The sequence below is a fragment of the Sceloporus undulatus genome, chromosome 1, assembly GCF_019175285.1.
Source record: "Sceloporus undulatus isolate JIND9_A2432 ecotype Alabama chromosome 1, SceUnd_v1.1, whole genome shotgun sequence".
NCBI lineage: Eukaryota > Metazoa > Chordata > Lepidosauria > Squamata > Phrynosomatidae > Sceloporus > Sceloporus undulatus.
Genome location: NC_056522.1, coordinates 246,456,130 through 246,483,200, shown reverse-complemented (window position 1 = coordinate 246,483,200; position 27,071 = coordinate 246,456,130). Strand labels below are relative to the sequence as shown.

At 42.0% G+C, this 27,071-nt stretch overlaps 1 protein-coding gene across 1 annotated transcript in view; it reads left to right on the top strand.

Annotated features, from left to right (window-relative positions):
- Positions 1–27,071, top strand: part of MARCHF4 (membrane associated ring-CH-type finger 4) — a 194,310-nt gene that overhangs the window by 146,931 nt on the left and 20,308 nt on the right. Inside the window, exon 2 of the mRNA XM_042445499.1 lies at positions 12,971–13,126. Coding sequence (XP_042301433.1) covers positions 12,971–13,126 — 156 coding nt within the window. The remainder of the gene's footprint in view (positions 1–12,970; positions 13,127–27,071) is intronic.

Below are 27,071 nucleotides of genomic sequence, written 5' to 3'. Positions count from 1 at the left end.
GTGTCTGATCAAAGCAGAATAGAGTGGCACTATAACTTCCCTTGATCTAGACACTATACTTCTATTGATGCAGCCTAAGATTGCATTGGCCTTGTTAGCTGCCGCATCACACTGTTGACTCATGTTCAATTTGTGGTCTACTTGGACTCCCAGATCCCTTTCACACGTAGTTTCATTCAGCCAGGTGTCCCCCATCCTATATCTGTGCATTTCATTTTTCTGCCCTAAGTGCAGTACCTTACATTTCTCTGTGTTGAAATTCATTTTGTTAGCTTTGGCCCAGCTTTCTAGTCTATTCAGGTCATTTTGAATTTTGATCCTGTCCTCTGGGGTATTAGCTTCTCCTCCTAATTTGGTGTCAACTGCGAATTTGATAAGTATGCCCCCGATTCTTTCATCCAAGTCATAGATAAATATGTTGAACAGCACTGGGCCCATAACAGAACCCTGGAACGTATTAGATAAATATTTGAGCAAACATAAGTACCTATTATTAGTATTAGTGGCTAGAATCCTCTATGGCATTTATGAATGCATAACCTAGAATAAAAAGACTGTTGTAAACATCCAAAGTTTCTGTTGCTGAATTTCACACACTATTTACTTTGATAAACAGATTAGAGCAAACATAGCCATCTCTGGGACCGCCCAAAAGTGATGAATGGTAGACAGAGAGGATGTGCTTTGATTTAAAATGTTATTGTTTCCCACTTGTAAAAGGGTATAGAAGCTCAACTCCAAGAACAAATTCAGTTGTCTCATTTGGGATCTTTCCAGGTGGACCTATTTCTGCAGGAATAGACTTTTCCTGTACCTTGCTCTCATTGCATCTGCTAATTTGGACCCTCTGTTGGGCAACAAATCTCACTCTTGTGACAAAACCATCTACAGAATTAAAACCAATAAAAGGGAAGATTTTTCTTAAAGAAAAAACCCACAAAATAGCACACCATTAAAAATCCACTGCAGTTAATCCCTTAAAGCCTGCTGGAACAGGAAAATGTTTATTTGCTGGCAGAAGGAAGTAAGGAGGAAGCCATGGTACTCTTCCTAGAGAGTGAGTTCCAGAGACTGGGAGCAACCACCAAGATTGCTACCAACCATGCCTGGAGGGTTCATACAGGGAGAGCCACTGATTTTAAGATCAATAGACTTCCATAGAATAGAGAATCCAATGAGGAACTTAAAGCGATTTGGATTATTGTGCTTATGAGAAGAAAAAATTAGCAGCAGAAAAGCGATAGAAAGCAAACAATTCTATAAGTAAAACCTTATTGGCAATTACCAAAATCCCTGCCAAACCCATATTTTTAATGTGACATCCCCCTCCCTCCCTGAGAAGACCATTTCTGTATTGGTGGCAAGCAGGAGGAACAACAGAGATGCTCCAACCTATTTTCCTTTTACTGGATGCACAGCAATCGTTCATCCCCAGGGACCTCCCAAGCACCTGGGAGGAGAAAGTCTCTAAGAATGCGTGTTACAATACATCCAGCTAAAGGCTGGAGGCGGGGGCTGCCCACTAAAAACATGGGTTAGGGGATTCATTGGGGAAAGCACCAAAGCTACTTGCCAGATATACATCTCCCAAGGCCCTATCTTGGCCAGTATTTCTGAGGTCCCCTATCCTGGTAGTTTCACAACTACACCTTGGAAATAACTGGTTACTAAGAGTGAATTTATCTTTAATAAATTCCTTTCTGCAGTAACTAAGGCACAACCTAGGTACATTATTACAATCACATGGCAAAAGATAAACTCACTCCTTTCATGTGCAATTGAAACTGTTTCAAGTGGCTTTTATACTGACAGAATATGTGTGGGTTACTGTGATGCACAGCGTTCTGATTTTTAAATAACTAAAAGTAACTCAAAATACTAGTTTTTTTAGTAACTAGATAAGTAACTAGAAATGTAGCATTTTAAAATGTAACTATAATGACAGATAACTATTTATGGATGTTGGAATGATGACTGTAATTACTTTAAATAATGTTCCAGCTCTGGTTTCAACTGTTCACTCTGTACATTGTTACCATTATAGGCTGTTTTATGTTTAACAGGACAGGTAATGGCTAAGCTAAATACCTTCAGTGACAACATGTTACTAATACATAGTTACTGGGCTTTGTCATCAGCTGAGTAATGCTGCTAAATCCCATGTCATTATATTTTTAATGCAGCAAATGCTTGGTGATTTTTTTCCACATCCATGGTTCCCATTTTTGATAAATTTAGTGTCTCCCTGAGGAAACCATTAAAACCATCCATTTTATTTCTTTCCTAGCTCAAAGCTCTGTAAAATCTTTGCTGCAGATGATAGGATTTTGTCTTCTCAAGAGCCACACCTCAGTCATACCTTCTTGTCTCAAATCTTTGAGCATTAAAATCGGATACTTACTACCAAGAAGTAGTAGTGTTGGCTTTTGCATGTTTTTAATGGGTTTATATTTTTAGGTTAGCATGTTTTAATGATTTTGTATTTTTATCTGATTTTATATATGTGATGTTTTTAATTCTGAATTTAAAGTTGTATTGTTTTTGAAGTATCTTTCGTGAGCCTTGGGTCCAATTCAGGAGAAAGGTGTCATATTAAATAAATAAAACTGTACAAACTTTTATAGTATGTATATATGTATGTATGTGCATGCACCTCAACAAAGGCCCATTCATGTATATGACCAGTGCTGTAGTGGAGTCAGGGTGTGTAGAATCAAAATACAAGGGCCATTTGATTGTCAAGGATGATGTTTACCTGGGGTGCTACAGATCTGGGCACTAGGAAATGACAACAGCAGCATTCAAAGGGCATTTTGGGATGGCAAGTTGGAGATGGCATCCAGGGTCCTGCTGCAGCTGCTTGTCCCTCATGGCTGTGAGAGCACTGCAGTAGTCATTTCTAAGTGCCCCAAACTGCAGCTCCTCAATTGAGGCACTGCCTGGTTTAAAAGGTAGGCTAGAGTCAGTTACTTTCAGTCACTATTGATTGTAGTGGCTGCTACTCAGTAACTGGGGACTGGGGTGACTGGGACAGGATTAATTGCGTAACACCATAACTGTGGTATTTAAACCTATGTATGCCAGCTGGATGTAGTGGTTTAAGTGTTGGACTAGGGGCTTTACTGCATAAGGCTAAAAAACAGAATTTTAACAGGATAAAAGCGTCTTTGGTCGATACTTATCAGCATCATTGTGTCTGTCCTGCTGCCACCCTGTTACTGGATAGCACCTTTTAATTGATGTGCAAAACCCATCATTGAGCTCCAATTCTAGCTATTATAGCATAGCTGCATAGGCATGAAATGATTCTTCACTTCAGTTCTAGCCTTACAGCCATCAGGTGCCATAAGGAGACTGGATTCTCCTCTCCCACTCCCATTTGCTATTCCAAGCAAAAGCTAAACTTCCCGTGCCTGTCATAGCCTGTACAGACTGCCAAAATAAAGCTGCTTCGGGTCTCTTTGGAGGTATGCTGTTTAAATGATGCATGCATCCTAGTCCGGAAGCTGCACCAAAGCTGCACTCCAGTGCTGGAATGGAGTGTGGCCTTGGCGCGACCTCCGGACTCTTGGGACCCATGCATCTTTAAATAGCATACCTCCAAAGAGACGCAAAGCAGCTTTATTTTGGCAGTCTGTAACAGGCCATAGTTTCTATTTTTATCTTTGCTGTGTTTGCATACTTAGGGAAATGATAAAAAAATATTTTAATCATTTTAATCATTTTACTATAATTACGCAAACACAGCAAAATTAAATATAAATATACCAACAGGTACAGAGCTAGCCTGTTTTTGAATAGCAAGTGGGAGGGGGAGAGGAGGAGAATCCAGTCTCCTTATGGCACCTCATGGCTGTAATGCCCGAACTGAAGTGACACACACACAGCCCCTCTGGGATGCAGTAAGGGTTTGCAAGCAGTGCAGGTGTGCAAAAGAAGAGAGGTGAAAAAGGAAACATTTTCAAAGTGGTATGTTCCTGTTTCCTTGCATAATGCAATTACAGCAAGAGGCTGATGTGATAATGTCCTAGGACTCCAGGAGACCACAGTTTGAATCCCACTTGGTCATGGTAACCACTAGCTTACCTTGGGCAAATCACACCCTCTCAGCTTCAGAGGAAGGCAAAGGCAAACCCCCTCTGAACAAATTTTGCCAAGAAAACCCCATAAGTCAGAAATGACTTGAAGGCACACAACAGCAACAACAATTCCCCAACAGGATTCTGGCCAATGTATTTAAAATTCAAAAACCAAGGAGGAATATTCAAAAATATTGTTAAAATATAATTTAACTATTTAAAACATATCCATTAAAAATAATAAATTCAGTAGTACAGCATGCTGTTAAAATCCACTTCTGTCAGTTCCTCAAAACTTGTTGGAAAAGAAATGTTTTTGCCTTCCAACAGAAGGACAGCAAGAAGGGGGGCAACCTAATCTCCCTAGGAAGAATCTCAGGACCCTGAGGGCAGCCACCAAGATAGCCCTCTCTCACATTTCCATCAGACATGCCTCTGAGGGTAGTGGGACTAAGCAAAAGGCTTCCCTCAGAGATTGCAAAACTCAGAAAGGCTCACATTGGAAGATGCATCCTTTGCAATAGCCTGGATCCAAGCTGTATGTATCCACACAGCAGCATGTATTTTTGAATTCTCTTTTGGGCCATCAAGATTAGCATTTGTGCTTCAAACATGGCCATAGTACAGGATTGCCTGGGGAAAAACAGGCAATAGCCTGTGAAAGCTTTATGACATTACAGACATGTTAGTCTTCACAGTTTTTACTTATTTGATTTATATCCCAATTTTCTTCCATATGGGACTCAAAGCAGCTTACAATAGAAATTAAAAGAGAACATCTTAAACAACAAGGGCCTGGTCTACATCAAGTAAATACCCCAAACTCTCCCCAGGCTCACCACATCATGTTTATATGGTGCAGACTTAAAACCCTGAGTTGGGTCCAGACTGTCTTCATGATGCCCAGACCTGATTCCACCCCCTAACCCTCATTTACTTAACTCACCTTTTGCTGTAGGTTTTCTGATCTGCATGGTGACACCAACAGCTTCACTTGCGTGGTCCCAAGCTGCCCACCACTCCCACTGCTATGAGCACATTGCTCTGAGATCAGAATGAAGTGCTCGGCATTGTTAGCATGGCTGGGCACTTCATTCTGATCTCAGTGTGATGCACCCGCAGCAGTGGGGGGTGGCTGATGGCTCAGGACCATGCAGGTGCCACCATCTCATCCCTGCAAAAAGACCTCCACTGCCTGCCACCCCTGCTGTGGTCACATCACTCCAATGCCAGAACAAGGTGCTTAGTGGCAAGGGTGGCAGGTGGCTTGGGACCATGGGAGTGAAGGCAGTGCCCTTGCTGCAAAACATTAAGGGGCAAATTTAGGGCCAAAATACTCCACGGACACCCCAGAGTAATCTTTAAGGCATAGATGAACCCAATGAAATACAAAAGTTTTAAAAAGCATTCAACCATAAATCCAATTAAATCACTGCTTATAAAATATTAACATTCAAACAAAAGACTTAAAAATACAAACTGGATACTAAAAGACACACACTTAATTGCATATCCTTCTGTCCAGGTGTGTTAAGGCTGAAGTCCTGTTTAAACAGAAAGGTCTTTGCCCGCCAGCAAAAAGATAGCAGAGAGAGCAGATGCATTTGGAACTTCCCATGGGATGGAGTTTCATAGCTTATGAACAGCCACCAAGAAAGCTCTCTCCCATATCCTGGGGGAGTGGTGGGATGGAGAGAAAGCCTTCTGCAGAAGATCATAAGGGTTGAGTAGGTTTCTACCTGAAGATATGGGCTTTCAGATATTCTAGTCTAGATACAGGGCTTTATAGGTCAAAATGAGCACTTTAAATTGTGCCTGGAAATGGACTGGCAGCCAGTGAAGCTGTTTCAGCCTGGGAATTTTATGTTCCCTATAACAAGTTGCTGTTCATGATGATTTTATTAAAATTAGCAAAAGTTTTCACAATCCAGCAGCTCCTTTTGAGCAGCTGGAAATATTCTAGAAGGCTCAATGAGAATCCACATTTTATTGCATAGCCATTTATTAAAATAAAACAAAAATCCTCATATTAGAGGAAGGATTCTCAAGCCCTTCTAGTTTCAGAACTTGAAACTTGTCAGTGTGAGTGGATGAGAAGCAATGGATGCCAGTGTCATAAAGGACCAAAGGGCCATGTCTCACATCTGCAAAGGAATGAGAAATGTAGTAGGAAATACACAGAGAAGAATGGCACTGAGGAACTTAAAAAGAAATGGCCCAGGCACAGCAGGAAAGGGAGAGTCAGATCCAGAAGTCCCGTAATTCTGGCAAGAAGGGTTCATACTTCACTTAGGAGTTAGACACCCAAACACCGATGACTAGCTCTTTAAAATGATTGAGTGTTCACAGCTTTAAAATGGATGGCAATACCTTGGCTGTTTGTTGAATTTTACTGAGAATATTATTGTAAGCTACTTGCGATGAAGCAGAACATCAAATAAGATAGGATAGGACTGCCAGGACTGCTGGTTTACCAGAATGATCTACACCTTTTTACAACCCTTCTCTGAATCTTGGCAGAAACCCAGACAGCCTGCTTGTTGCTACTTGTGCACCTGTGTGGTTCCATACACAAATCTGAATGACATTGTGCTCCACTTCCATACTTCCAGCATGCCTGTTGGACTCCAGTTTCCTGCTAGCAGACTCAAGTGTCAGCACCTGGTCTATGGACTCCAGTGGTAGTCAACAGAAGCTGATGCTCATCTAAACCCCTCCCCAGCTCTCTGAGCAGGCCCCCATTTGGGACTCTATTAGAGATGCCTTCCTTTCCCTTGCTGGCTTGCTTGGCAGCTGCAGCTATACCAAGGATGCAATTGTTACATTGATCTGCTTCTGTACCCAGTGCTAAGAGCCAGTTATTACTTTCAAAGCCCTAAATCAGAGGTAGGCATCCAGGTGTGGCTCAACAGCTACCTCTAGCAGCCCTATAGCCCACATAGCCAATAGGGAGGGATTCTGGGAGTCGTCTATGTATATATGTGGCTAAGCATAATTCCCACTCCTATCTTGAATGGTTTCAGGTCAGCGGGATGTGAATCTTACATGATCCCAACCATCGATTACTGTGAGCTGTTTGTTGCATCACCATCTGATAGTTTATGGGTATGTGAAACAGGACATTTGCACTGGTGGCTCCCAGACTCTAGGATTCTCTACCCCTCCAAGGCTTGTGAAAGCTTTCTGACTTTTCATCTAAGGACTATCTGGGCCCAATGGTTGTTTATAACCTTAGAAGTGATATGACATACCACCTGCTGCTTGCTGTAGGCTAAATAAGGACAACAACATAAACATGTGGGTTCATGGTAACACAATAGCACTGCATTGTGCCTTGCTCCCATTTGTGAATAACAAAATTTGGAGGAAGAACTAGGGGTTGTATTATCCTAAGGTGCCCATCCTGAAAAGCAATAAGCATGGCATCTTTCGCTGCAAATAGCTAAAGTGGTCAGCCCATGCCAAGAGTCACTCATAACAGCAATTCCTTCCACATTGGTCTAATAAACCTGGATATGGGAGTTAAGAGGGTGAGTGCCAACATGGTGTAATGGCTTCAGCTTTGGACTACGATTCTGTAGATCAGGGTTCAAACTCTCACTAGAACATAAAAACCCACTGGGTGACCTTGGGCGAATCATGCTCTCTCATCCTCGGAGGATAGAAATGGCAACCCCCCTCTGAAAAAACTTGCCAAGAAAGCCTATGATAGGCTAATTTTAGGGTCACCATAAGTCAAAAATGACTTGGAGGCACACAACAACAACTACAACCAGAGATTGAAGGGTTCTTCCTCCTCGTACACCAAACAATATCCTATCCAGTGGCTTGGATCCAGTACAGTGGCAAGAGCATCCATTCTTTTCTCTGAAAGCATTAAATGCTCCAGTGCCACGTGCCCCTGATAATGAATGGGTAACAAAACTGGGGGATGACTTTGTTGTTCGGCCAGCTCTATCCAAGGCCATAGGAGGCTCATACAAACAGTCATTACTCAAGCATCTGTGGTGCCCTCTCTTGGATTTGGTCCACCTTCATTAAGTAAATGACTCTCTGACCTTTCATCGTGCCCTTTCATGGGAGACCCCCCTTCTTTATCACTTGTTTAGGAAAATGTAGCTAAGCAAGCAATAGTCCAGTATTGGTCACATGGTCAATTTTTTAGTGACTATACCTGTTCTTCATGGTCTTCCTCCTCAGTCATGAATGCTGCCCCTAACCCCAGTCCACAAAAGCTTTATATAAGGAAACATTTAGGCTTACAGCTTTTGCATGCATATGAATTAGTGTTTTTAATCAATGAAGTCAAACACAAGTGTTCTCTGCCTCTACCCAGTTTGCCTCCTTGTGGCTTTCTAAAAGAGAAATCAACTGACCACCAACAGTTTCAAACCACTTTCTTCTCTTTAAATGTTCCCCACCTCCCATCCCCATTCCACAATTACACTCAATAGCAGCATAGGGGTTGCCAGAGGGCGGAGTATTGAGGCAAGTATAATCCAGCTGTCTTTATTCCTAGGTTCTTTTGCTGGGCAAAGTGATATATATATATATATATATATATATATAGAGAGAGAGAGAGAGAGAGAGTCAGATGACAGAACCACTTAAATTTGTATGACAGGGAAGGACAGAATTCACCATTTTTTAATTATAACCCAGTTTGTACCTTGTAACAATGTAATGAATATTAATGTATTTCTGGAGACAATATAACTTGAATGCCAAGCAGCTTTGGCAGTTTTTACAGGTTCCTGCTGCATTTGTCTGATCCTAAATCACCAGATTGGAAATTGTGGGGGAAAGGACAATATGGAATAGAATTTAGAAAGTTACTTAATCAGTTGCAGTTATTGCTCTAAGACATCAAAAACCATTGTTACAGTTAACTCTTTAGTTTCCTATTTCACAAAAGTAACCTTTAAAACAAAATCTGGATGTTTCTCATTCAGTAGCACAAGGCATACACAAGTCAGCATTTGAACCATGTGATAGACATAGACTCCTCCACTGTTTAGTGAAGCCACAACTCATAACTATAAAAGTAACTAAAAAGAGTTACACCACAAAAGTAATGCAATTCACCTTTATTAAGTAGCAGTCTAAATGTAATTTAATTGTACCTTTGTTGATAGAGGAGGAACTAATTACAAATAACTGGTGGTTTATAACTTGCTTCCAAGCTCTGTTATGGAGAACATACTGGAGAGACTGCCATGATCCCTGAGACCAGTTCTGAGTCCACTTGCCTGTTACAATCTTATTTTAGAGCTCTATTCCAGGTTTTATTTTTTAAAAAATGAAGTTGTCTAGTTTGCTGATCAAAGCCTTCATAATGGTTGACTCTGTGTTGTGTAATAGCCTTCCTCACTAGACTTCTGATCACCACAATCCTTCAGCTCCCTTTAAAGCTGACTTTAAACAGCAGGAGGAAAATTGGGGGAATACTTATCACTAAGATGACACTAAAGTAGGAGGAATAGCTAATACTCCAGAGGACAGGATCGAAATTCAAAATGACCTGAATAGACTAGAAAGCTGGGCCAGAGCTAACAGAATGAACTTCAACAGGGAGAAATGTAAGGTACTGCACTTAGGGCGAAAAAATGAAATGCACAGATATAGGATGGGAGACACCTGGCTTAAGGAGACAACATGTGAAAGGGATCTAGGAGTCCAAGTAGACCACAAGTTGAACATGAGTCAACAGTGTGATGCGGCAGCTAACAAGGCCAATGCGATTTTAGGCTGCATCAATAGAAGTATCGTATCTAGATCCAGGGAAGTAATAGTGCCACTATATTCTGCTCTGGTCAGGCCCCACCTGGAATATTGTGTCCAGTTCTGGGCGCCACAATTCAAAAAGGACATTGAGAAACTGGAGCGTGTCCAAAGGAGGGCGACTAAAATGGTGAAAGGTCTGGAAACCTTGCCCTATGAGGAACGACTCAGGGAGCTGGGGATGTTTAGCCTGGAGAAGAGAAGGTTAAGAGGTGATATGATAGCCCTATTTAAATACTTGAAGGGATGTCATATTGAGGAGGGAGCAAACTTGTTTTCTGCTGCTCCAGAGACTAGGACCCGGAGCAATGGATGCAAGCTACAGGAAAAGAGATTCCACCTCAACATTAGGAAGAACTTCCTGACAGTAAGGGCTGTTCGACAGTGGAACACACTCCTTCCTCGGAGTGTAGTGGAGTCTCCTTCCTTGGAGGTCTTTAAGCAGAGGCTGGATGGCCATCTGTTTGGGATGCTTTGACTGAGAGTTCCTGCATGGCAGCGGGTTGGACTGGATGGCCCTTGCGGTCTCTTCCAACTCTATGATTCTATGATTCTATGATTCTATGATCATGGAGTTAGATGCTTTTGTTTACTGTTTACCATTTGTGATGCCAGAAGCCCTGGTGGTGCAGTGGTTAAATGCCTGTACTGCAGCCACTTGCTCAAAACCACAAGGTTGCAAGTTCAAGACCAGCAAAATTGCTCAAGCTTGTCTTAGGCTTGCATCATTCCAAGGTCACTAAAATGAGTACCCAGATTGTTGGGGGCAAATTAGCTTATAGTTGTAAATCGCTTATACACTGCTTAGGTGGTATGAAGCGGTGTATAAATGAAGCTTGTTTGTTTGATGCACTATATGTTGGACTACAACTCTGGAGACCCATGTTCAATTCCCAGCTCAGCAAGAAACTCACTGGGTGATCTTAGACAAATCACATCCTCTCAGCCCCAGGTGAAGGCAAGGGCAAATCTCCTCTGAACAAATCTTGCCAAGACAACCCCATGATACGCTCGCCTTAGAGTCACCATAAGTCAGAAATGACTTGAAGGCACACAACAACAACAAATATTTGTCTAATCCCAGAGACCAACTTTAAGCAAATTTGGAAAGGCAGACTATCTATGAGTGCTGTGTTTTAAATATGACAGCTTGGAGAGATGTGAATTTACTTGCAGTCCAATAAAGATTCAGCAAGTTAGTTAGCAACTAAAGCCTGACTCACCGTCATATTTGGGGAAGACATTTTCCCCAAAGATGTAGGCTGGCATTTTAAGACAAAGGGTTTCATTCCTGTATAATGTAGTGCACACTGTTTTCTCAGCTGGCATGGAGAAAGTGCAGCTCATGAGCAGCATGCACACCACAACCTCTTTAGATCACCTTGGGATCTCACTTCTGAAGTCCCTGGGCCTCAAAATATATATTTTTAAAAATCATGTGAAGTCAAAAACTGTGGCAAAACTGCCCTCAAAACCTGGTGGTTTGGCTTGTTTGACCTCCACAACCCTCTCTGTAACTTCTCCCCATGACTGAAAAACAGCTCAAAATGAACCTGGAGGTGACATCACTTTGGGTGACACTTCCAGGTCTCCTGACATATATTGTGGCAGCCTGCTATGGGATCCAAGGGTGAACATTAGCTTGGTGATCAGCCATGTTCTAGATTTTCGGGGTTTAGGATGTTGGTGAGTGGGGTCTGATTTCACTACCCCTTCCTACTCGAATACAGTATGCTTTCTGTACAGCACTTGTGATCAGTTGCATGGTCCATAATATGTTCTTGCATTTTTATGGCATTTCCTCTATATATAGTATAACAGGCTGCTTTGACCCTTTATCACACTTTCCCATTGTACAACTGGATTTTCTTTTGCCCTGGGGTCAGATTTTGTTGAACTGCAGATTTTGTTAGAATACTGGCTGTGTTGGCTGTTGGGAGTTGCAGTCCAAACACATCTGGAAGGTCACAAATGGCCTGCCTCTGATCTAACTACATGGTTCTCTGTCGCTCTGGCCAGCAAGTGAGTCAAGCATTACAAACCTGTCAACTGTTCTGATCTGGCAGGGACAGTCCTGATAAATCCTTTGTTGTCCCACTTTTTCAGTTGCTTTTAGAAAGTCTGAGATTCTCCTATTACTACTTTGCCCATTGTCCGCACCTCACTTCAGTTGCTGCAAACTGAGTTCAGAGTCCAAAAGTCTTTTGTCATCAGCTCAGTAGGGGGAGAGGAGAAGATGGGGCAGAATCTTGCAGTTCCCTCTGGGATGAGGCAAAAACAAACTGCTGCATCCTATCCTAGCCTCTCATTAACAACGTTAATCATCTGAACCACACTCCAATGTTGTTTAGCTCTATGTAGCCCTGTTTTCATGTGTGAATTGATGGAGAGTATGGCATTAGTGCCCTTCCTCAACTGCCAGGAATTCAGGGGCTCGGTTCTATTCGGTTCTTCACAGGCCTCAACTGTTATTGATGAGTGTGTTTCTTATGGCTAGAGGCAATAATAAAGACTTGAGTTGATTGACACAGACACAAGTCAGACTCAAGTTGCTTCATTGATTCCTCTTGAACTTGACTTGACATGTAATTTATATATATTTTAGTGACCGATTTGCTGGCATCATTCACTTTGAATAGCTGGCAACACCTAGCCCCAAGAAGGGTACACCAAATGTATAATGCAATTAGCTTGAGGTGGAAGGATCCTTCTAAAGCTTTTGTGAAACTTTAGAAGGCTGCCCTCTTTGCAGTGGGGACAGGCTGCTGAACAGACTTCAACCCGCACCTCAAGCCCATTGCCTAACAGGCTTGCTGTTCCTTACTGAGAAACATGCATTGCCTCTTTTTTTTTCCTGTTAGAATTTACTCCCAGACTTGCAATTCAACTTAAGACTTCACTTGAAAGTATCTTGCAAGAACTTGAGATGGGACTTGAAAGTACAGCAGGTAGGCAACTGTTGTTTGTTTCTGCTCTTGGAAGAAAGAATAATGCTATTATCCTCTTCCAGAGCTGACTATGCTGTGCCTTCTTTGAAGTGAAACAAAAAAAAAACACTATTTTTTATTTTCTCTCTCTCTCTCTCTCTCCTTTCTCTTCTTTTTTTCCAGGGAGAGTTGCTGAGTCCATGTCGCTGTGATGGGTCAGTGAAATGCACACACCAACCTTGCCTGATCAAATGGATCAGTGAGAGGGGATGCTGGAGCTGTGAGCTGTGTTATTATAAGTATCACGTCCTTGCCATAAGCACAAAGAACCCCCTCCAGGTAAAGGTACTAGAGATTATTTCAAAGTCTTTCTTCTATTTGATTTGGGTTATTTTAATGCTTCCTCTCTCCCCCGCCTCTCTCACTGTCAATGTTGTTTTGTATCCACAGGGGAGTCCAGATGGATCCCCCACAGATATGGAGGTCCAACTGTAAAACATTTTTGGCATATGGTCATCTGTAGGCATGGGCACAAACTTATAATGCCACCTCTCTTTTCCCACCTTCAGAATCCAGCTTCCTATTAATATTGGAGCTGATTCAGTCTGCATGACACTTTCCTAAATATGTATTAGTGGCTCAACTTGAGGGGGAGAGGAATTGAAACTTGACATAAAAAGTGCTAGATGGTTTTTGTACATGGATGTTTCACTTACTATGTGTGGGTAGAGGTATTTTCATATAGTCATAGAATCATAGAGTTGGAAGGGGCCTCAAGTCCAACACCATGCTCAATGCAGGATCTCCAGCTAAAACATCGCCAGCTGTCCAGCCTCTTTTTGAAGACATCAGAAAAGACCCTACCACCTCTCTAATTATGATTCTCTCCCCCCCACCTTCCCACTGATTTTGAAAAGCTATTACAACACTTGAGCCACAGGAACAGAAAATTATACCAAAGCTATTGAGAGCCTATCAATAATAATGAAAGTGGGCTGAAGTGGTAAGGAGGAATTTTCCATGTAAAGCACCCCTTAACATCATCCATGTTTATTGCCCTTTCCACACTAGACAGACTCATGCTCTATATAGATTTCCTGATTAAAATCTTGGAACGGATGTTGGTGTGAAACAATTGGAAATATTGCAAGACCACAGTTATATATGTGGTGGAACTGTGGAAATGCATCCATTTCCCTACACAACTCCTAAGTTTAGGGGCAGCAACATAAATCCTAAGTTTATGGGCAGGAATATGGCATCTGAGCTGAACCTCAAGGAGAGTAGGTCCCTTCTTTTTACTTTTGACAAGTTAGAGCTAGCAGGGGCAATCATAGACTATGGGATGGGAGATGTGAAGAAGAGGTGGTGAAAACTTTTTAATGAATCAGTAAGATATAAGAATAAAGCATGGAATGTTACTTTTAAGAAAAATAAATGCAATGACATTGCTGAAGCCAACCATCATTAAACACTATTTGGCTACTGGCCGTCAAGGTGGGCTGGGACAAGAGACATTACTTAGTCATACATATGTAATTAAGTAGCCAATATGAAATGCTGGCATACATTTGTTAAGACAATGTAGTCCTCATAAAGACATTATTACCTAGCTCTGTTTTTTGTCTCAACACAAGAGCTTGTAGTACTTCTTTTGACCACCATAGATTGCTGCCATATTTGTCATGCAGTTGTTTCACGTCAAGTAAGAGAAACAGATAATGGTGAGTGTCCGTCTTTTCCAGGGCCCTTTCCCACTATCCAATTATAGCTATGATTCCACATTAAGTACTATGGCTGCATCCCATGGAATCCTGGGATTTGTAGTTTGGTCAGAGGCAGCAGAGGAGCTGGTTGAGAATTCTAAATGCCTCTTTCTAAACTGCAAATCCCAGGATTTCATAGGATGCAACCACAGTAGTTGAAGTGGACTCATAAGTCTATAATTGTGTCATGTGAACAGATCCCTGGTTATCATGGAATGGATGATACAGAATCACTGGGAGCACATGCCTCTCTTCTTTTGTGTGATTTGTGAACTCTTACTATCCATAGTCCAGGAACACGTGGAGAATGATTAATAGTCAAACCAGACACACGTTTTTATTGTGTAATCTGTGTTTTGTAGCTGTTCTGTAACAGATAAAGAGGAGAAAAGGCATATTTGGGGATTCACCCTTTGCTCCAGCTAAAATCAGGATCAGAAGCAGCCTTACTGGAGGCCTTGCTATTTCCAGTGGAAGGAAAGCATCAACTGATTCCAATGGAAGCTCTCCGCCTCTTTCAAACAGCAGGCATGAAGATGGGAGGGCATGATGTTAAGCAGGATCACAGCAGGTGTCTTTGTTTAGAGCTCCCCTCCTCAGAACATCCAGTAGTCAAGATCTTAGTTGGAACCCACACAGAAACACATTGTTAAATGAAAAATACATCACCACATCTAGTTTGGCCTTCACCTGTGTGCAGAAGAACATATGCTCCTTGGGTATAAGGCAACAAGTACTCTAATCTAAAATTAGTATGTATCTTCAAAGAAATGTAGTTGATATCATACATAGAGGAGGGGAGAGAGAGAGAGAGAGAGAGAGAGAGAGAGAGAGAGAGAGAGAGGTCAGGTGGTACTTGATTTAACTGCAGGGTACTTCAAAACTAAGGAGCAGCCAGAGACAAATTAATCACAATTGCAATCTGTACCCAGTGTTGTCAAATGAACTGGCAGAGAGGGGAAAATGAAGATGAAATGGAAGTAAATAAAATAAATTGATATGTCATTATTTTGTTTTTTATTCATTTCTTTCTTTGCTGCATTCTCAAAAAATCCATGCTGCCGATTCATATTATTTCCAATACTGATTAATTGTTTGGTGCCTTCTAAACACTACTACCACTATCATAATCTTTTTTAAAATAACTAGGCTTTTTCCTCAGAACTGAGACACAAAGTGGCTTATAAATTAAAACAGAATAAGTTAAAATGTACAAAAGATAGATATTAAAATGAAATTAAACTACTCAAAAGATTTTAAAACAATTTAAAACATTATCATAATCATCATATGATAAGATTCAGTTTTCTGAATTTGAACAAAATGCAAATATGTTGCTCTGTTTCTACATCACAGATTTCTCAGGGCACCTATGTGCTTGTTGTCCTATCTGACTACTGTCAGGCAGATAAGTCAGAAACTTGCTGAAACACACCACTTGGAGTGGCCGAGCTGTTCTATGCTGCCCTCTTGCGCTGACTTATTTAATTTATCACAGTGACCATTTGATGGGTAGACTGTGCAGTTTAGGCAAATAATTGATACTCCAGGGTGGAGAATCCTACCATACAAAGATTTTATCTTTCTCTGCCTCACAGAATTTGCAGTTCAGATAGTGCTGTCTTCATCTTGTAACCCTTCAGTGTTTGTCAGCTTTTTCTTTCCACAAAAATTAAAAATAGCCCAATAAGAAAGAGCAAATGGAAGAGCTGCATGGTGGCTTTTGACTGGTGGTACTAGGAGCTATCTTCCTGGAAGCATCTATGGGCCTGAACAGACAGGCCAAAATAAAGCTGATTTGGGTAACTTTGGAGGTATGCTGTTTAAATGACACATATATCTTGAGAGGCCAGAAGCTGAGCCAAAGCTGCGCTCCAGTCCTTAGGACTGGAGCATGGCTTTGGTGTGGCTTCCAGCCTCTTAAGATGTGGGCATCATTTAAACAGCATACCTCCAAAGTGACCCGAAGCAGCTTTATTTTGGCCTGTCTGTTCAGGCCCCATATTATCTGAAACACTGGGGGAGCAGATGACTCCCCCCCCCCAGAAAGGGTCCTTCAGCAATCATCTTTCATTCCTGCTTGGTCTACTATGTCCTATTGACCAACAGAATACTATAATGTACATTAGAGGCCCTCTCCATTGACGCCCCTTTGTCGTGGGAGAGAGGCTTGCGTACCCTAATGAAGCTGTGAGCTATGCTGGCCTCCCATGCCAGACAGGTCACAACCGAAGGATTTGACCAAGAGCGCCAAAGAGCAGGATGGGCTCTCCAGCCTTATGCCAACCATCCTAGGAGAAGGAAAACTCTAATCCCAAACCCGGGCAGATGGTGCTCATCTAACCCTGCAAGGTCAACCATCTCAGAGAAGGAAACGCTAATCAAACCTACGACCCGAGGACCTCACTGCCACTGTCCATGCTTGTCAAGGCCTCAGCAGATGAACCTCTGGTTTAAAGGGTGAGGCCAGTTCTGTGCACGCTGCACTCCACCAGAAAAATCCATTGCACAGGCTCGAAGGACACATCCAATCTCCGAAAAAGCCCTGTAGCGATAGGCGAGGGACGAAACGGCAGGTGTAAAGATGCACTGGAAGCCGCAGACCCAACCCTGCATGCAGGCGATTCAGGACTTTGGTCGCTCAAGACTGACCTGGGATGATAGTCTTGTTTGGCAGCATCCTGAAAGACCAAGCAGCCTTTTTTAAGGAGAGCACTGCTTGCTCCATATGGAGAGGGGCCTAGAAAAGGTGGCCTAAAGAAAGCTCATCCCCAACAACCCGGTTGGCTAGCCGCGGCCAATGGGAATCTTCTGATGCGGTCAAACAAAGACAAAGAAACCAGCCTCCAAAGGTGCAAACAGACTAACGCTTGCATGCTGGAACATCAGAACCATGCAAGATTCTGCAGACAGTGGACGTCCTGAGCGTCGTTCTGCTCTAATAGTCCATGAATTGTCACGACTTAACATTGACATTGCTGCTCTTAGTGAAGTTCGTCTCCACGAGGAAGGCAGCCTTAAAGAACACGGTGCCGGCTACACACTCTATTGGTCTGGCAAACCCAAAACTGAAAAACATCTTTCAGGTGTAGGCTTCATGATCAAAAACTCCATCGCCTCCAAACTCGAAACCTTGACAACAGGACACTCTGATCGCATTACCTCCTTACGCCTCCCACATGTTGTTCTCTTCAGTATATATGCCCCAACTATGCAAGCTGACCCTGCGGAGAAAGACAAATTCTACTCAGACCTATGCCACCTTATACAAAAAGTCTCTGCAGAAGACAAAATCATTATCCTAGGTGACTTCAATGCTAGAGTAGGAAAGAACTTTGAAGCCTGGAAAGGTGTTTTAGGCAAGCATGGTGTTGGAAACTGTAACGATAACGGACGTCTCCTGCTAGAATTTTGCGCAGAACAGCAGTTGACTATTACAAACACCATCTTTCAGCAGAAAGACAGCCTGAAGACAACCTGGATGCACCCCAGATCCAAACACTGGCACCTCATTGACTACATCCTAGTGCGCCAGAGAAATATTCGTGATGTCCGTCATACCCGAGTGATGCCCAGTGCAGAATGTCAAACAGATCATCGCCTCGTAAGATGTAAACTAAATCTTCATTTTAAGTTTAAACCTAAGAGGGGTGGCATCCTAAAGAGGAGACTCCAAGTCAACAATCTTCAACAAGCTGCCATGAGAGACAACTTTCAGGCAATCTTGCAAACAAAACTTGAAGACCGCCCTATAGACCCTTCTCCTACAGCGCTTTGGCAACATATCAAAAACAGCATCCTGCAGTCTGCGGAAGAATCCTTAGGGTTCTCCCTCAAGAAAAACCAAGACTGGTTTGATGAAAACAACCAAGAGATCCAGGAGCTGTTGGCAAAGAAGAGAACTGCTCACCAGGCACAACTCGCCCAGCCATCCTGCCATGTAAGAAAAGCAGTCTTTCGCCTCGCATGTAGTCAACTCCAACAAAAACTCAGAGACATTCGAACAAGTGGTGGATCAATTTAGCAGAAAAGACACAACGTTGTGCAGATCTGGGTGATTCCAGAGGATTTTACGAAGCTCTTAAAGCAGTGTTTGGACCTACATATCAGACTCAAAGCTCCCTGTACAGTTCAGATGGTCAAACACTAATCACAGATAAAGCTTCCACTCTGGACCGATGGGCTGAACACTTCCAAAGCCTCTTTACTGCCAACCGAGTAGTCCAAGATTCAGCTATTCTACAGATGACACAACAACCGATGAAGAAAGAATTGGACATAGCTCCCACTTTGGAAGAAACCGTTAAGGCCATACAGCAGATGAAAAACGGCAAGGCTTCCGGGATTGATGGAATTCCACCTGAAGCTTGGAAACATGGAGGTCATGCACTCCATGCTAAACTCCACAAACTTCTTGTGAGTTGCTGGGAAAAAGGCGAACTGCCATCAGATCTCCGAGATGCAGTCATCATCACCCTGTACAAGAAAAAAGGAGCAAAATCGGATTGCTCGAACTACCGAGGTATAACACTGCTCTCCATTGCTGGAAAAATCCTCGCAAGGATACTGCTGAACAGATTAGTTCCTGCCATTGCAGAAGAACTTCTCCCCGAAAGCCAATGTGGCTTTAGAGCTAACAGGAGCACTACAGACATGGTATTTGCCCTCAGACAACTGCAAGAGAAATGTAGAGAGCAGAACAAAGGACTCTATGTAACATTTGTCGACCTCACCAAAGCCTTCGACACTGTGAGTAGAAAAGGTCTGTGGCAGATCCTGGAACGACTAGGATGCCCCCCAAAATTCCTCCAAATGATCATCCTGCTACATGAAGGCCAGCAAGGTCAAGTCAGATATGGCGATGCTCTCTCGGAGCCCTTTCTAATAACTAATGGTGTAAAACAAGGTTGTGTTCTTGCTCCGACTTTATTTACAATCTTCTTCAGCATGATGCTCCAAAGGGCTACGGCAGATCTCAAAGAAGAAGACGGCATTTATATACACTACCGTACTGATGGTAGCCTGTTTAATTTAAGCCGCCTGAGGGCCCGCGCTAAGACTCTAAACTATCTAGTCTGTGAGCTGCTTTTTGCTGACAATGCTGCCCTCGTTGCCCGTACAGAAGCAGCTCTGCAGCGCCTCACATCTTGTTTTGCAACAGCTGCAGAGCTCTTTGGGCTGGAAGTCAGTCTGAAGAAAACGGAAATTCTCTACCAGCCGGCACCTCAGGAAGAACACTACCATCCCCACATCACCGTAGGCACATCTGTGCTTAAGTCCGTCCAGCAGTTCACCTACCTGGGAAGCATCATCTCCTCAGACACCAAGATTGATAAAGAGACTGATCACAGACTGGCAAAGGCATATAGCGCATTCGGAAGGCTTCACAAAAGAGTCTGGAGTAACAAACACTTGAGGCGAAGCACAAAAATCAGTGTGTATAGAGCCATTGTACTGTCTATTCTCCTCTATGGGTCTGAAACATGGGTCACCTATTGCCAACACCTATGACTCCTTGAACGCTTTCATCAGTGCTGTTTGCGCACAATTCTAAATATACACTGGACTGACTATGTGACAAATGTTGCTGTCCTTGAGCAAGCAGGGATCACCAGCATTGAGGCCATGCTATTGAGGACGCAGCTGCGCTGGACAGGACATGTTTCTAGGATGAAGGACCATCGCCTCCCCAAAATAGTATTCCACAGTGAACTCGCCACGGGTCAACGTAAGAGGGGCGCCCCAAAGAAGAGATACAAGGACTCCCTGAAACAACATTTCAGGCTTGGCCAGATAGATCACCAACAATGGTCCTCCCTGGCCTTGCTTCGGGAGGCATGGAGACGCACTATCCATGATGCTGCAGCCATCTTAGAAAGCTCACGCCGAACGAGCCTCGAAGAGAAACAACAACGCAGAAAGAACCGCAACCTGGAAACATCACCCAAGGAGACTTTCTGCTGTGCTTTCTGCAACCGGACCTGTTTATCCCGAATTGGCCTTTTTAGTCACCAACGCGCTTGTACAAAGCGCGGGATGAGTCCTTCCTGAATCTTTGTTCGCGACGTAAAGCCAGAGAGAGAGAGAGAGACATTAGAGGCAATCTGGTGTAGTGATTTGAGTTTTGGACTACGGCTCTGGGAGACCAGGGTTTGAATTTTCAGACAGCTAGGTGACTTTGGGCAAGCCACATGCTTTCAGTCTCAGAGGAAAGCAACAGAAAACCTGCTCTGAATAGAAAAAAAAAGAAAACCCGATACAGTTGCTGTAAGTCAGAGTCTGCTTGAAGGCATCTGTTAAGAAATGTGGGGCCTGATTGCCCTGAAACACCAATTGTCCAGAAACTCCATTTGACATTTTGCCTCATATGACCCAGTTATGCATGAATTTTATTTCAAGATTTAAGCAAAGGAGCTCAAGGAGGAAACACTAGGCACACACATACACCCCAGGCTTCCTTGAGTCCAGGTGACAGGATCAACTCGTGGGCAGTTAACAACAAAATAATATAAATAAATAAAATAATGACCGATGGTTATAACTGTAACCTCACAAGAAGCCTTTGAGGTGCACTACACAATGGGAATGTGACTATCCCATGGCCACCTCATAGGCTTCATGGCTGACTGGGAGTTACAAGCATGTCTCCCTAGTTTGAGTATGCTTACCATTCCATCTACACCAGTGCTACTGAACATGATGATTCATGGACGAGTGCCTGTCCACAATCCATGAGCTGCCAGTCTCCAGAGATTTCCTAGGGATGAAGGAAACTGTTGGAGCTCAGGGATACAAATACGGTATTGGTCCATGAGGGGATATAATTGCAACAGATAGCTTAAGAAGAACTGTTCTATGCCACACAGGATGGACCGAAGACATTTTCTGCTTGAGGCAAAACAGTCCATGGCACCCATTCCTTCAGCAAAGTTAAAGTGCCCAGGACTTCAAGCCCAAGTTATTTTAGTGCATGTAGTAGAAAATCCCACAAGCATTTCATGGTCAGCAAGGCAACTCATTAATTTGCAGGCAATTTGCCACTCTTTGATGATACTCCATACATAGCTTCCTCACTCTGCCCCTTAGCAGGGCAGGTCTTGATACTCTATATACTATATATCATGCTGACTCTCTCTCCCAGTAGGGATGTGTTGGTGATTACACATTATCATAGTGTGAAAACTGGTTCCTATGGTCTTCTGGGAACATGCCATGGCACTGATTTTGATCTATAACTTCATTAATGGCTTGAACCAAATATCCCTAAGAGGGTTTTCCTCCCCTAACTCCCAACACAATCACTGAGATCAAAGGGTGGCCTCTTTCTCTTTTCTATTAATAGTTTCCATTGTGCTTTTTAATCAGCTTTACAACAACATATGCAGGTTGCAACATAATGCAGGTGTCTCACATTGTTACAGAACAATCTAAATCCCCCTTAATCCCCCCATCACAATTCCCTTCGTAGCATAGCATCTATATAGTTCAAGAACCAATCAGCATAATAAATAGCCATAACAGTTCACTTTAAAGCAAAGGGGAAAAGATTGGCAATAGCAAACAGAAGGAAACAAAACCAGAAACCCAGCCTGAGAAAGGAAGGAAAAAGGAAGAAAATGATAGGCTTCTGGATGGTTCTCCTAATACACATACACATACTTCTGGTGAGAACTGGGCCAAGGAATCATATGCCTAGATGTTGCCACACTGCATTTCCCATCAACCTTAGCCAGCATAGCCAATGTAGAATAACTTCTAGAACTGTGGTGGTCCAGAAACATCTGGAGTGCTGTACATTCCATTGCTCTCATAGACAGCCTGATCTGAAGACACATGAAGCTACCTCCCTGAAGCAAAACAGGTTATGATGCTACATTTATAAATAAAACATAATCTAGTGGCCATTCCTATCACAGGTAAAGGGGCAGAGCCTTGTCTATGCACTGTTGTACTGGGGCAAATGGAGAACTGCTTGTGCAAGGGAGTATTTGATGTCTCCTTTTCCGAGCATCTAAATAGCACAACTGCCATAAAAATCAAGAATTACACTGGTTCAACACCCTAACATGGTTCCATCTATGGTAAAGCACCCAAGAAAAGTCTGCTAAATCCTTCAGGAATGGACATATCTCTTTTCACGAATATATTAACTGATATTGGGTGGTGGGACCAGCTAACAGTCCAGAGAGGAACTGGGCGGCATGCCTAAAATCCAGAAAAATCCAATCAGCTGGGTGATATGACAGTCTAGTAAAACCCAGTCCTGAGCTTGAGGCAGCACCAGTCTGAGCTGAGTCCACAAATTATTTTTCTGTTGTCGATTGAAAAACAACAACAATGCCAAGTCCCCACCACCACCACCCCACCTAATTAAAGCCTCTTATTCAGATCTAAAAGTGTTTTCCAGGAAATTCTGTATATCCCAATTTTGTAATCTTCATTTCCAGACAACCTTGTACATTCATGTGCCAGACAGGTAAAAGCATGTTTAGAAGTCTCCTAGCTTCTGTGAAGTGGCCACTTAACTTCAATTGCTCTCATTAAGGGAGCATTTTCTATACTGAATAACTAGAAAAAACACAGGGAAAAGGTAACATGCCTCCATTTTTCCATTTCGTGGAACTAATCAGTAGATAATCTTAATAAACAAGTTAACAGTGTATCTGCATGATAGACTAGGAGGTTTTTTTTAAAAAATAAATAAATGGTTGTGACATGCTCCCCTACCCCTAATAGTTCTATAGACATTTATTGAAAGACCATTAAATTCAGATTCCTTTAATCTAATGCATTTGAAGGGCCCAGAGAATATGCATCTGGCAAAAACTAGACAAGGCCTCTGAATGCATACCCTCCAACATTTCATAGTAACATCAGTGTGTGGTCAAGATGGCAAAAGTTATTAATGAGGAAAAAAACCACAAGCTAGGAGAGGCTGCCACCATTTGCTTTTGCCTGAGCCTACTGGGAAGGGAAAGTTAATGGCTCCTCTGCTCTCTCCCCTGCTGTTTTAAATGAGTGCACACTTGCAGAAACTTAAGTAAGGACAAAGGGGGGAAGTGAGAGAAGAACAAAGAAAGTGAGCCATTTGCAAAGCAGCTCAAAAAATGGGATGGCAGAGGATAATTGGTACTGTCACTGACAAATTGGTATATAGGGTATGTGATCACCATGTGCCCCCTTTACAGAGAGCAGTCCTCTATTTGAAAGGCTGTCCAATATATGGTTTTAAAAATTGTTACATTGCCCATGGAACGTACTGTTATGGGTCATATAAAATGAATAATTAAATAAATAAGAAGAGAGAGCAGCAAGGGCCTTGAGGTTCCCATTCAACTGCAATTACCATCTGCTGGACAGCAGGCTTAGGTGGCACATAAGCCATTTGGTCACAGTCTTATTCACTATGCAGTGGTGCCCCGGGATACGAAATGATCGCATTACGAAATTTCCGGGGTACGAAAAAGTTAGATTGGAAAAAACTGTTCCGGGTTACGATATTTTTTTCGGGTTACGAAATTTATTTCGGCGCGAAATTCAAACGCAAAGCGCGGCTAGCGGCTTTCCAGCGCTAACGGAAAGCCTTTTCGGGTTGCGAAATTATCGGGTTACGAACGGAACAGCGGAACGAATTAATTTCGTAACCCGAGGTAGCACTGTGGTGGGATTTATTGCATTTATTTTTAAAGCAATTCTTTCTAGATTGGCATCTATACATGTGTGCTAGTTCATGCAGTTTTTTTTTTTTACATTATTGCCCTCCTTTTGGTGATACATTTGATCTTTTGTTTGTTTGTTTGCTTGCTTGCTTTTTGCCAAATTCACTCACCCTAATTCTGAAGATATGGTAAAATTAGTTTTCACAGGTAGTGTTTTATTTCATATTACTTGGATCTTGGAAAAATCATTTAGACATCTCCTTACTGCATGTATAATTTAATATAATGGTTTGTTCACATCATGCCATAGACTTTGGTTCTTCCTTGTCCTGCCCTCTTTGCTTTTGCATATTAATTTTATTCACCTTTCCTGTTGATGATCTGAATTCCTCCCAGAGCTTGTGTTCATCCAGCCTATTCATTTCTGTCCATGGAATTACATGATATGCTTTAATGATTCAGACCCCTTCACACAACACAATTATAGTAACAGCTATGGCTGCATCCTATAGAGTCCTGGGGTTTGTAGTTTGGACAGAAGCATGAGAGGAGCTCTCTGGCTGAAGATTTTAAATGCTTCTCCTCAAACTGCATATTTGAGGATACCATAACTTCATTCATTTTTATTCATTCATGTATTTATTTTATTTGTATGCCATCTTTCTTCCAACTCGGATCAGAGGTGACTCACAAAAGCTTAAAAACAACAACACTAAAACAGTTACATTTTAAAACATCATTGGAACACCATATTAATATAACGAATAAAAATGTAAAAACCTTTAAAAATACTAAGTTAAAAATATAAAACCATTAAAAGATGTTGTCATGGTAGTTAAATTGAATATAGAGCAATAATTGTGAAATGGAAAAGAGTCACCATGACTCATTTCACCTAGTTAACCCTTACAAGTGTGTCAGCTATGTAACTCTCAGTGCCTGGGAATAGCAGAGTGTCTGACCAGGGCATTTCATCATTCATCTGACAGTCATTAGCTTGGAGGTTGGCACATTGTTAGCTGCTGTGATATCACAGCAGACCCTGAAAACCTGACCTGATAACTCAAAGGAGTGGAAAAATCTGAGTTCTGGGAGCTAAATTCATGGACAGATTCAGCTAAATTAAATAGGCCTGGGTGTATTTGCTCCAGAAAGAAACTAAACCATACAACTCCAGAACTACTGCAGTTTTCCTCCTGTTCCAGGGACATTTTGAAAAACTGAAGGCATGCTCTAAAGCCTGTGGAACCACAGCCTTAGCCAGTTTTCTTTTTGCCCTCTCTGACTTTGGAGTTCTGCTTCCAGTGGCATAGCTATGCCACAGGTGCAGATAAAGATTTGAAGTTAGATGTCCCTCTCTGGAACTGGACACTTCTCTTTCTCCCTTCATCCCCAGAAAGGACATCTGAAAAGCCCTATGCCCCAAGGAAACCCTTTGAAGGACAAGGGGATTGCTTCCTAAATTAAGTTGCTAAATCATAGTCAGAAAAAAGTGTGTGCATTTTAATTCAATTGGATTGTGATCAGAAGATGATAAACAGATTCTAGGACTTTGTAACATTAGTTTTAAGAATTATGTTAAAATATAAGATAGTGGTTGTTTGCTACAGCTGAGATGTTTGCCTTGGTCAGGAAGCAGGAAGGGGGAAATTAATAATGTTTCAAATCTAATAGTAAAGGCTGTTGTGAGACTCTGGAATCAATATAAGTGTATGTTTATTCCTGATCTATTATCTTGGGATTTCTTTTTAATGAGATAGATACTTCAGATATAAATAAAAAATGGGAGAGCTAATGTGGCAAAGTTGAAAGGACTGATAAGGAAAACTAAGCTAATATAATAGGAAAATATTGTTAATAAAAGTCAAAGCAGAATGCTGAAATAACAGTATATTAAAATAATTCACTTGGGAGACAGAAGTTTACATGTGAAAACAAAATCTGAAACATGAATAGAGAAACATAATAAAGGGAAATTATTTAAAAATGATCTCATTGGTTTGTGGTAGGAATTAAAAAAATACAAACACATACTGCGAAAAGAAAAAGGACCAGCAGTGTATAGGGGAGGAGGTATGGGCATATTCTTGTGATATGAGCTGAAATCCTTTGGCTAGTATTCATTGAATCAACTGTTCAATAGAAAGTCAATACTCATGTAAATCCCACTGATTCAGTGGGTCTCCCCAGCTGGGACTAGTAGTTGGATATGATTTAAGTCCTTGGGTTAATCTGATGGAAAATTGTTTAAAGATAATTGCAAAATGGCACTTGATGCCTTGGTAACTGAAAATGTGTATATACCAAGAGGTATCCTCTCAATGTTGATTTTTCCCCCACCAAACTTGCTCACCTGTATCCCATCTGCAAATAAAGGAAGCTAAAAAGAAATTTATACAAGATGTGTCAGGAGGGCATGCAGGTAGTCTAAACAGCACTTACTGGGCTCTAGAATGAGCTTTCCAAACCCTGTTGTATCTGTTCTGCTGCTAGCCATTATCATGTTTTCATGCAAGACACTCAGGAGTCATTCCCATGTTGTTGTTTGTAGAACGACTATGTGAATAATCTCACTCATGCATTCCAGGTTTGTTATTCGCACTATGGAACTGCATCTATGCACATCTCTGTGAATTCAGTTGCTCATATATGTCAGCACTCACATAAAGATGGAGTTGATGATGCAAATGTTTTTGAAGCATGTTCAAGCCATGCAGATTTTTATCCTGGTTTATTCTGGGTCTGTTCACATAGGTTATTCACACAGCCGAGAAAAACTTAGGAAAAAAACCTGATATCAATTATCCCAGATAAAATCTGGGATAGAAAATGCTTGATTAATGTTTGCACCCCAACAAA